General features: G+C 41.0%; 1 protein-coding gene across 6 annotated transcripts in view; it reads left to right on the top strand.

Moving 5' to 3' along the window:
- The window catches only part of ASIC1 (acid sensing ion channel subunit 1), a 457,033-nt gene that overhangs the window by 134,611 nt on the left and 309,275 nt on the right, over positions 1–13,147 (top strand). For 5 of the 6 annotated variants that reach the window (XM_063952026.1, XM_063952030.1, XM_063952028.1 and 2 more), the window contains one exon: positions 6,648–7,013. In XM_063952026.1, coding sequence (XP_063808096.1) covers positions 6,648–7,013 — 366 coding nt within the window. Of the gene's footprint in view, positions 1–236; positions 937–6,647; positions 7,014–13,147 lie in introns of those variants that run through there. The other variant, XM_063952027.1, reaches the window with a different exon arrangement.

Raw genomic sequence — 13,147 nt, 5'->3', positions numbered from 1 at the left:
AAATTGTAAAAGAAAAAAATCGGCATCACCTTTAGTAAGCTAGTCCATGATTTCAGTGCAAACACAGCGACTAAAGTACAGTAGCGTTATGTATCATATAATGCTGCTATTAACACCCAGCTCATCAGTAAAGTGCCGGAACGTTGCCAGCTCTGTCACTGTACAGATCATTATATTCCAGTACGAGAATGTCTGTGATACGGCTCTGGGAATGAGTGGAGCGGGTCTCTCCCCTGTGTGAGCCATGGATGATGGGGCTGGTGCTGTGCAGGTCTCTCTATAAGGCTATGGAAGGCGGTACTGATGCTGATTGATCAGGCTGCTTTGCGAGTCTCCCCTGGCTGGAGAGGGTTAAAATCTCCTGTATTGGTCCTGGCTGATTCCTGAAGCAGCAGCGGCATCTCTGTGCTATGGGGGAGCAGCTGGTTTTGGGGGAAGGGAGCTGGTCACAGACATGCACACACATCCTTGTACCGAGGAGATAGACGCAGGCATAGAGGGACAGACATATAGACACACAGTAATAGTGGCAGACAGAGGGGCTGCGTGATTTCTCCTGCAACACTCACATACATACACACTCTGCACAGTGATATACATACATATATGCACTCTGTTACATGCACACACTGATACCTATATATACATACACTCTGATACAGGCACACTGATACATATACACACACTTACATACAGACACTCTGATACATAAACACAGTCACACACACACATACATACACTGTGACACTGTTACTGAGTGACAGTGTTAGTCTTCTCTCGGAGCCTCTGTGCCCTGGACCCTTGTGTGACTCTGCGGTAAGGTGTGGGGGTCCTGTGCTGTCTCTGCGGTACAGGGGGGGAGTCAGTGCTGCTGCTGCTGCTATATGCGATCTGTCTCCTCAGTGCAGAGTGTGATCAGACTGGCCCTGCCTGCAGGTGAGTGCTGCTGTGCTCCCAGCAATAACACGGTGCATGGATGTGCGGCATTCACTGCCCAGTCTGTTCATCTACGTGCCACAGTCATAACGTCTTTCCTTGCAGAGAACGACATATGTGTCCAATGCATTCCATACAGTGCATGCATGTGGCCAGAACATCTGTATATGTGCATGTCACTGAGCCTCTATAGTCACACTGCAATCTGTAAATGGCACTTCTATGTATATGTAGGAGTGCAGCATATATATATATATATATATATATATATATATTTATTATATCAATGTATGTCAGTGCAATAGGAAAGCTAATAGTCTGCATAGTCACAGTACTTTCAATCACTACATGCCATGTACAAATAGCGATGAGCTTGCATTTGTGGATGTTGCCTATTTACATTCCTTTGGGCTGTATATGTATATATTTGTACATGTTATCGAGTGTAGGGTTGTATATCATACAGATGTGCTGATTGTAGAGTGTATTCAGTGATAACTGCATATGGGACTGTTTTCTCCGGAGTGTTTGGGGGAGTCAGGGTATTTCTGGAATTTTTTTATTTATTTATATATATATATATATATATATATATATATATACTGGAGTTTGAATCTAGATATGTGATTGTGGATATATTTAGCGGTGTATTAAGAATGGCAATTGAAGTATTTGCCAATTAAAAATGAAAAAATTGTCCCATCCACATTATTGCTATTTATTTCCCTGCCATTCAGTTATCTTTAATGCCTAAGCTGACAGTCTATGTGCTGGATCAATCACTCTTGGTGGCCAGGGGTATAGTTATTTATCAAAGCTTCCTGCTTATACTTGCTGTATAAACTAATTTCCCTATATAAATGATAACTGCTTTTATACTGTAGCTTTGCATTTCTATTGTGTGTTTTTTTTTTTAATTATTATTATTATTTTCTTGCTAATGTTTCCTACCTGGTTGGTAGAACGGTATATATTGGCAGACACTTGTGTGGTATATAGTATATATATCTGGGCATGATTTTGTGGGACTGAGTATTGAACAACTACTGTATGCTCTGAATACATGGAAGTGTCACTAAATTGTGTTCTTGACTCTTATTTAAATGTGTCAGTACATTTTGACATATTGTCTGTGAGAGCAGTCAGAATAGTATTAACATAAAAAAACAATATTTACAATAAATGATTCTTTTTTAGAAATCTAGAATGAATAAATGATTATATATTTTTCAAATGTAAGTTATATGTCGTTATTCTGCCCCTTTATAAGGACAAAAATATAGATTTTGTTATCTAATTATACAGTTAAAGAGCCCTTTCAGCTCTTACTTTGCAATGCAATAGTTGTGTTAGAGCCAGTTCTAGTCACTCATTCACCTGTGGTTTAATTGTCTGCTGTTCATTGTGCCACAGTCTTTCCTCACTTATGTGGGAGTCTTTACATGTAATACTGTGTGGGCAGTCTGCATGCCAGGGTTAGCGACTCCTGGCATGTACAAAAGATAAAGTGGTTGTCGTTTAGCCCACTAATAAAAGAGATGGATTAAAAAAAAAAAAAAAAATCAAATCTTTACATGTTGATTTACAGAAATTATACATTTTCATACCCTGCTAGAACAGTGATATAATAGTGAGTGGCCCATACATACAGTCAATATTGCACTGATGATCAATATATGGACCAAATTATGGTGGAAGTTTGTTAAATATTTATGTGCTTTAAGATGAAGCTGTCCAGTGCCATATTTCTGTGAATATCTGTCCCCTGAGGATTAATAAATCGGGATGATTTATTCAGCATTAACATGCTTTTATCTCGATCTTGTCTTGATTTACACACATGCACATATAGATAGATATATAATCAACCTTTTTTAGTTATTTTAAACATTTTAAGATAATTCTAATTACTTTTTTATATATACATTAGGGTTCTTTTTAGGACTAAGCCAGTTCTAATGATGTTTTAGTTTAATTATTGCTCCATCAAACACCTCATACCTTCACATCAAGTGGAAGCATGTTTCCACTGTACTAGTTTACTAGTGAAATTTACTTTTGGTACAGTGTTTGCAGCTAAAAGTAGTTTATGTATATGATGTGGTTTGTGTATAGCAGATATACTGTATGTCTACTGTATGATTACAGTAGGCTTTCATCAGCCTAGCGTATGATATGCCAAAAGCCAGACATAACTTTTTATGAAAGCAAAAAACATACACTACAAGTTCATTGTCGAATTATAGAGAATCAACATATTCCTGGGGAAAAAAAAGTTTTAATAAGAGGTTACCCTATTATTTGCAATTATTTAACATGGAATCTGAAAAATCTTACCTGTGGTTAAAAAGAGAAGTTGAATATATAAATACACGTGTGCTGGGACTCATATATGTGTGTGGCAGAGAGCAAGTCACATTACATATACCTTGTGATGACATGCAGCTATTGTTTTGTGACGCCACCTGTTATCCCAGATTGGCATAATAATGAATATAACAAAATGATACTAATTATTAGACAAACACTGTGGATTTTGGCAGAATTAAAATGACACATGAAACATGGGGTAAACACCGGAACATTACACGTGGAACATGGGATAAACACCGGAACATTACACGTGGAACATGGGATAAACACTGGAACATTACACGTGGAACATGGGATAAACACTGGAACATTACACATGGAACATGGGGTAAACACTGGAACATTACATGTGGAACATGGGATAAACACCAGAACATTACACATGGAACATGGGATAAACACTGGAACATTACACGTGAAACATGGAATAAACACAATAATACTCTTGTTTTTGCAAAAAGTGCAACCAGTATTTTAATCATCGTGAACTGTATGTTTGTTCTTGGTGTAGTGGTAGTGGGTTGTGCTGTGTTAGCTGTGCAATATGGGTATTTACAAAAGCTTGGTGGCCGGATTTTCACAGCACCTTGGTGATCAGAATTTGCTCTCTCCTTTCAATGTGATAATCATTTTATATAGTTTTATGGGGAACCAAAGCAAAATGTAAAATAGTGACATATGAAATAAGGCCCAATGTCTCCATACTGTCTTGAGGATCAGGCAGTAAAGGATCCGCATTTAACCAGTAAGAAGAAAGAGAAAAGTTCATGTGATTGTTGGTTTAAATGTGTCATCAGGCTGTTCTGTGGTATGAGACGGACATTTCACTTTCCAACCAGATATCCACAATATGACAAGATGCAAAGCAGTGTCTGCATACAGACCATGCAACTATGGAAATAACCCCAAATGAGGTACAGATTTTCACAGAACTATGACACCAATCACTGAGCAACCTTACAATGTTTTTTGAATAATCAAAGTGCTCTGACATACATTGATAAACTAGACTGTACGTCAAAGCGCAATTTTTTTTCTGGTGTTACATGCAAAATGTCAAATTATCTTGCACTCCTAATATGCAATTTGTCATTATTGCTATTATGTACTATGAAACAAACATTTTCCAGAGCTGTTTACAAATGGCAAAAGTCATAGATGCTTCCAAACAGATCAAGACTCATTTACATTTATAAAGTGGTGTTTATGGCTGAGTGGATACAATTTCCATCTCTTCTGCACATCTGGTTGTGAGTGATTTGTCTTGCATGCTGTTCAGTACTAAATAGTTGCCGCTTTCATATGATAAAGCATTTAGTTGCCAAATATTTTATTATATACTTATTGTGATTATTCTTAGGACTAGTCTCCCTTATCATTATAATAACATCTTAAAGTAGAAAGGGGAATGTTTTCAACTATGTCACAGTGGTGGAACTTGTGAGTGGTGGGGCCAGGTTCAAAAATATAATTTGGGCTACTCTCCTCCACCCCAACCCAAGTTTAGAATATGCCACATGGCAGTGGGTGATGGGGGGGAGGCAGTGGGTGATGGGGGGGAGGCAGTGGGTGAGGGAGGCAGTGGGTGACAGGGTGGGACAGTGGTTGATAGGGATATGGTGACAAGGATAGACAGTGAACGACAGAAGTACAAGCACAATGTCCTGCACGGTGCAGAGAACGGGGGGAATGTACCTTGGTGCCTCTACGCTGTCTGTGACATGGGCCCCCATCTCATGTACTTTCCTCAGTTTGGCACTTGGTCAGGCAGACTCTGACAGTGCCAGTTATACAGGTTTGTGAGCTGCCTTTAATTCACAGACAGCAGTGATTTAGAAATAATGTACAGCTCTCTGGTAATTAGAGGCAGTGTGTGGCTGTGAACATCAGCGCTGATAGGTGGCAGGACTCCTCTATCAGTCTAGCACACAGGTTCTCAAACTCGGTCCTCAGGACCCCACACGGTGCATGTTTTGCAGGTCTCCTCACAGAATCACAAGTGAGATAATTAGCTCCACCTGTGGACCTTTTAAAATGTGTCAGTGAGTAATTAATACACCTGTGCACTTGCTGGGTTACCTGCAAAACATGCACTGTGTGGGGTCCTGAGGACCGAGTTTGAGAACCACTGGTCTAGCACACTCAAGGTTAGCCCTGCCTCCCTAAGGTAAGGGGCAGGTCTCTCAGACAGTAGGGCCCACCCTGTTTTTTTGACTGGGCCATTCAGCCGACATTGCAGTGTGCGGAGTGGAGGCCATGGGATAAAGCATTGCTGATCTGGGCAACAGTGGGCCCCTTAGTCCCCAGGGGCCCCGATGCAATGCACCTGCTGCACCAATGGTAGTTCCGCCTCTGATATGTGGAGTTTTTATGTAGTCTCCATTTTTGCATGGGTTTCTCCAGATGCATCGGTTTCCTCTCACAATCCAACATTGTGCCAAAAAAATAAACCCTAGTGTATGTTTTTAAATGTTAAAGGGAATATTGATTATAAGTTCTACTGGAGCAGGGACTGAATTACCAAATATTTCCTGGTAAAATGCTGCAGAATATGTGCGCTATATACTGTAGACACAGTAACTATTAATAGTCCAGGGTTTTAAAGATCTGTCCTGGTAATGTCCATATTTGTCAGCATATTCCAATGGATTGGATGGAAGAATCACTATGTTCTTATTGCATGGGTACATATATACTGTGAATAATTATAGGTTGAGTCTCCCATATCCAACATTATGGTATATGGAATATTATGAAATACAGAATTTTTGACCGAGACTGATAGTGACACCTTTGTTTTCTGATGGTTCAATGTACACAAACTTTGTTTCATGCACAAAAATTACTAAAAATATTGTATAAATGTATCTTCAGACTTGAGTCCCATCCCCAAGGTATCTCTTTATGATATGCAAATATTCCAAAATACGGAAAAATCCGATATCCAAAATACTTTTGGTTCCAAGCATTTTAGATATGGGAGACTCCATCAGTATTGATAAGCATTTGCAAGCAATGCATAATAATTTCATTACCGCTCCTAAACATGGTGAGGACTATAGTGCAAAATAGTCCATCTAGACTGCATTGCTGATGTTTTGTCTAGATGGACCTGCTCTGGAACAAAATGTGTTAGGAAATTATCTGAAAACATTGGCAGCTTGTTGTTGTAAAGTTGTGAAGTCAGGAATGTCCTGGCATGGTACACAAGCTGCTATCACCAGAACTGTCCGATAAGCAGGGTAAAGAAATATTGTAGACAAAATGTGAAAAATACTGTATAAGGCAGAACATCTTTTATTGTGTTTCGCCATAACCAACACTCCCTGTCTTTGCAGTGCCCGCATGGATGCGAAGGAAGCAGAGGAGCTGGGCAGGCCCCAGCCAGTAACACTTCAGGCCTTTGCAAGTGGCTCCACATTGCATGGCATTTCTCACATCTTCTCCTATGAGCGCTTCTCATGTCGGCGGATGATCTGGGTACTCTGTTTCCTGGGTTCCTTGTCATTTCTGCTGTTAGTCTGCACCGAGAGGATCATCTATTATTTTGGCTACCCACATGTCACTAAACTGGATGAAATTGCAACAGCTAGGATGACCTTTCCAGCTGTGACCTTCTGCAACCTCAATGAGTTCCGCTTCAGCCGAGTGTCAAAGAATGACCTTTACCATGCGGGGGAGCTACTGAGCCTACTCAACAACCGGTGAGAGTCAATCTACAAGTCATTGTCTGCTTACTTTGCAGTCAGGAGCCATTGTCTCATATGCCAGGGCAATGCTTATACACTTGTTTCTTGCATCATAGACAATGTCTGGCTCTTTCATCTACATACCTGTTGAAAACAAAAATAAGTTTCACATATCAATATTATTTCGAAATTATTTAGAGGAAGAGGAGATGCTGCTTGGTTCCCTCACTGATTTTACTTTATTATGAAATGTTGCTGTTATCATCGTCGTCAGCATCGTCATCAGCAACATTTAACAGTTTTTATATGATCCTTTTTGTTGAGCAATATAAAGAGATTTCCATTTCCATCTCTGACGTTTTGTTCAGTGTACAGCACTGCTACATAAAAACATTCATGCATGGTAACATGTCTCATGATAATGTGACCACTAGGGGCACTGTTAAATTGGGAGTTGTCTGTTACATTAGTAGAGGAATTAGGTTTTCTTGGCTCCTTATTAGAACGTACATTTTTTTTTGTCTTTTAAGAGCAGAGAAAATTCAGAAAAGTGACTATAAGATTCATCATTTGATATACTTAAATAGTTCAAAGAAATATCAAACATCTGGTTTGCTTGTGTACACAGAGCAATGAGGTGCATGAAGGGATTTATTGAATGTTCGTTCTGATGTATTTGCCTATTTGTTAAACCTTTATATTGTTTCTGGTTCTCCCACTGTTTGATCTTGTACCACAATGACATTGTTAAACGTTGGTGTTACATACACTCTTTGCCTATTTGCCATCTTTTGTAATGTACTAAACAAACGCACCCGTTCCAGTTTAATAACCTACCAGCCTAAACCCCTTCACAGTTAACCCTTTATTTTACACATGTTTATAGCAGTGTCCCGGGCAAATTTGCAAATGAAGACTATCACTTTAATTTACACACCATTTTCTGAAGGTTTCTACTAAATATTGCTTAGCAAATCCTGGACCTTATCGGCATTTGCATGATACACTGACCATTTTGTATGTTTGCAAGAGCAAATGAATTGAAAGCAGTGCAATTAACGGTGAAACAAACAGCATACCTACAATGTAATAAATGAGTAGCTCATAATAATAACTGCTTTAATGGGCCCGGTGCAGCCAAGGCACAAAATCAATATGTCTCCTGGGGGACAGCATTATAATACAAAGAACAACACCTGGAGATAAAGAGAAAATTCAGCCTTAAGAGAGAGACAAATGTTCGCTGATGGAACAATGTACATTCTCAATGTAACAGTGTGATTAAAAAGATGTCTAATATACAGTACAGTATCCGAAAACCACACAAACATACCATGTTTATGTTGGTTTGACTGAACAGTAAAGAATATAGGTATTTTGTCCTGTTAATACATGTTCACAGCATTCATAAATATAAATGGGAGCTTCAGCAGAGCTAAGCATAAAAAAGCATCATAAACAGCAATTCTGTCAGTGGCTTCCCTACCCAAATGTAGTCAGTACGGTATGCAGTCAGCATACCACTCGTTGGGATCCCGGCTGTCACAATACCGACACCGGGATCCTGACTGGGGCACCATACCGCCACCGGCATACCAGCGAGGTAAGTGATTCCCCCCCTGCCGGCATTCCACCGCTCGGGATGCCGATGTCTGTAAACTGACCTTCAGCATCCCATACGGCGGGATACCAAACCGATCTCGACAGTACTGACACTTTTTTTCTTTTCAATAAACATTTATAATTGGCGCTAAGAGAAGACTTACCTATACCCAAATTTTATTTCACTATATAAAATTTGTGTTCGTTTACAATCCTTTGGATACTAGAAAGGATTGAGACATCATTTTATAATTTATTAAAAGCTAAGTTTTAAATTAATAATAATTGTTCCAGCAAAAGAGTGTACTTTTTTTCTTATTCCTGGAGTACTGTACATACTGACTCATGGGAGCACCACCAACCAGCAATCTTACCCAAGCATTGGGGGATGGAATATGGGGCCTTATTCAGAGATGGACGTAAATGCAATGATGCATGCAAGCAGCATTGTATTTCTGTCAGATCTGAAGGAGGGACATGCAGTAGAAGAGATGCCTCCTGCTTGTTGGTGCGATCCCATCCCTGCAACCGACGTCACAAGGTGGGATCCAAGGTCGCAATGTTCCACGCGGATAGCGAGCTGAGTCGGCTCCAGCTTACTCTGCTGGCCCACAGAAGTGGGGTCTGCGAGGCCAGGAAGTCTGTGTGGTAACATGCAGACCACTTGCTCTTCCCTCCCAGAAAGCGGTGGAAACACTCCCCTGTTTATGAGAACGAAGACCTCTCCCATCCCCACCCCAACCCCTCAACACCACTGCCTCTCAGGCAGCTGTAGAGGGGTAGATTGGGCAAGATCACAAGGCCTGTTTTCCACATGCGCAGAATGGATCTTATGCAGTCGCAGATTCCTGATAATCGGGAATCTGCATGCGACGCAGACCTGCGGTCAGGTCTGAATCAGGCCCATGGTACGTATGCTGGGGTTTTTTTTTTCTTTCAGATATTGTGTTTAATTGAGTTTCTGTGTGGGATCTCCTCTTGGGTGGTCTTCAGGTTGCCAGCTGTCGGGATCCCGGTGCACAGTATACCGGCGCCGGAATCCCGACAGCCGGCATACTGACACTTTTTCTCCCTCTTGGGGGTCCACGGCCCCCGTGGAGGGAGACCGTGCCCACAGCGTGGCGAGCGCAGCGAGCCCACAAACAGCTCATTTGCACTCGCCATGCTGTCGGTATGCCAGCGGTCACGCTTCCGGCACCGGTATGCAGGTCGCCGGGAGCCCGGCCGCCGGCATACCCTACTACACCCTCTCCTCTTTGCTCTCCCTTTTCCATAAACATTCATTTTAACATCCTGTCCTGGAACTAGTAACATCAGACTCCTCCATTCTAGCTGCTTTAAAGATGATTGAGTCACTTACAGTACCTGGAAGCAGTTTAGGTGATTGATTACCAGTACCTTTTTTAAATAATACCGGTACCATTTTTCATAGAAAAAAAAAAAAAAACTAGACATTTACTATAAATCAAATGCTGTGCACTACCAGACTGAATAATACACTTAAAATAAACAGTGTGTTTCTACTATCAAAGTTTTCCAAATGCTTAAGCACAGGTAACTTAATCAGTACCTCAGTCAATTTGATTTAATCATCTGGTCTCAAGCATAGATTTTCTCAAAACCTGGACTGTAATGGGGAGTTTCGGAACTTGAGTCCTTATTGCTCTCTTCCACTTCTGCTGGCTTACTGTGGGCTGAAACGGAACAGCTCCGGGTACTGCAGCCAGCCCGCAGTAAGCCTTGTGGCTATTTGAATATGCCTCTTAATTTTCTGCTTGGTGAGATAATCTAAGTTACATAAAGGGTGGTGATTGTATAATTGTAGGGGTCAGAATTATGTAATTTGGACTTTGACCATCATCATGGACCCACTATTTACATCAAGATGCGCTGATAGGGCTGATCCTTATGATGTGTAGTGCACAGCCAGGGTCGGACTGGCTGGGAAACCCCCGGTGGGCCCTATTACCTGTGGACCCACTCCTACTTCTAGGGATCAGGTTCTAGATTGTGCACTTGAATTATATATTATACATGTGTTACCTGCACAAGACTATGGTATATTTTCTACAGGGCATTGCTGTTATTAATCTGGTACATTATCATGCTTGCACTAGCAGTATTTACTAAATATATTTATCAAGGGGCCCAGACAATGCAGTCACTAATGGTTAGCCGAGCCTCTTAGCAAGGGCCCCTACCACTGCATTCCCCCAGTGGGCCCTTCATGGCCCCGCCCCATCAGCAGTCAGATGTATCTCCCCTCCAGGCTGCACCAGCAGAAGAAAGTAAATAATGACAAGTATGGCTCTGTGGGGCAGATGTAACAATGAGTGATATTCTTGTTATCACTCGTTATAAATGATAAATGGTGCTCCAGCCAATTAGCTCTTAGTTGTCATATTTCAAACATGACAGGTGCTGATTGGCTGGAGCACCATTTATCATTCGTAGTGAGTGATACCAAGAATATAACTTGTTAATTGTTTGACTCATACACAGGGGCTGGGCCTGTGACGCTGCAGTAATTCAGATCCCATCAGGACACCTTAATGATGTTGTGACAATCTTCTGCTGTATGTAATAGAATGGAGAAGTAACCGTTTACTCCAAAACAATATGTTATGGATAATGTTTAATATAGGGTATTGGTAATAAATTATATTTTGGGACAAGTCAAACCACCTTAACGTACCTATGTGTATTTGAAATGGTAGCAAAAATTACATTATCCTAAAATAAATACATTTCTAAAATATGTCAGTGTTATTATATAATATATACATGCCTGGCATCATCTTTGACAATACTATTTCATCATAATTTGGTAGTTAGAACAGAAAACCTTGTAAATTATTTAAAAAAGAAAACAAATCTTTAGGGTAGTGATCTAGAGCCGCAGGTACCACAGTGTAAATAGACTATAGCAGAACTAGAGAGCGCAGAGCCAGGCATCTCCATTAATAAAGGAAATAGGCTATAAAACAAGGGGTTATAATAACTAGGTTTGTTGGCTTTGGAAATAAAGTGCAAGTAGAGCTGTCTTAATTACTATGTATCAATATATTAGAGGTCAATACATTTGTCTAATGCACATTTTATACCACATGACCACACAAAGGCCAAGGGATAATCAAATGTAAATGGAAGAAAGATGGTTTTACCAACAGCATTAGACATGTTTTCTCTGTAATGGTATTTAATTGTGTGGAACCCCTTACCATCCATGTGAGATCCTGATAACATTAACAGTGTGGAACCCCTTACCACGTGAGATCCTGATAGCAAATGCCATAATTTAAAAATGTGTTTGATGCATTTCTTACAAGACATAGTTTCTGTAGCTAGAATTACTAAAGGATATAAGCACTTACCTTCCGATTTTTGCTGGACATTCATGTTTTTTGGGAGTGTCCCGCTGTCCCACCCACCGGCAGCAGTGTCCCGCAGTTGGGGGGAGTTAGGAGGCTCCTGTCACTGGCTGCTCTGTGGTGAGAGTGGGAGACAGAGGGACTGGGAGCATGTCAGCAGCTCATAGAGGGCTGGGCATGCTCCCACAGTGATGGGAAAAGGGGGTGTGGCTCGTGATTGCGGCATTGCTGTGAAGCCACACCCCCTGTTGCAGAGGTCATACTTTTCGGAAGCGCATGTCAAAGGCGCGTGAGAAGTCCCGACTCCAGCTTTCAAGATGTTGGGAGGTATGTAAGCAGGATGGTTGAAATGTAGCAGATTGACATTTTAGGCGTCAGGAAGTGTTGTTTTCTGAAGGGGGTTTCCTAGGATGGATTAATGGAGTGCGAGACGTCCGGAGCTCCGAGACTCCATCGGAACTCATACGTTTTTATAAAGCCGCAAACCTATACAAGGCAAAGCCAGGTTGGTTTTGCCGTGCAAATGTTTGTTGCTTTAAAAAACATACAAGGTGGCTTTAGGTGGTATGGATCACTAGGTCAACTCTAAGTTGGTCAACAGTCAATAGGTCAACCCCATATGGTCGACATGGAGAAGGTTGACTAGGACAAAAGGTCAACAGGGTCATTTGGTGGACAAGTGAAAGATAGACACTGGAAAAGGTCGAGAGGTACAAAAGGTGAACACTCGGCAAAGGTTACTATTCCCAATCATAGTCCACGTGGACAGTAAAGTATGAAAAAGTTGAGAAAAATGTAGAAAATTAAAAATACTTTGGTCAACCATATGTGTGTCGACCATTTCTACTGGTCGACCTTTTGTACCTGTCAACCATAAGCACTGTCAATCTTTTACATGTTGATCTATTGACCATGTCGACCTAATACATGTCGACCATATGGGGTCGACCTGTTGACCTAATTAGGGATGCCGGCTTTAGGAACCCCAATAAGGAGGCACTCCTACTTACTGAGCCATATGAAATACTTGTGCTCATTACTGTCCATCTCAAATTGCACTAAGTGGAAGTCCACTACATAGGGAAGTGGGCACAAAAGAGTAAACACTGCATTATGAGAGAAGTAGGGCAGAGGTGATGCCTAAAATTAATCTGCTGATGAACAGAGCAATCTTCT

This window comes from Pseudophryne corroboree, chromosome 2 (genome assembly GCF_028390025.1).
Source record: "Pseudophryne corroboree isolate aPseCor3 chromosome 2, aPseCor3.hap2, whole genome shotgun sequence".
Classification (NCBI taxonomy): domain Eukaryota; kingdom Metazoa; phylum Chordata; class Amphibia; order Anura; family Myobatrachidae; genus Pseudophryne; species Pseudophryne corroboree.
Note: the sequence above shows the minus strand (reverse complement) of the source record. Positions and strands in the feature narration are given on the sequence as shown.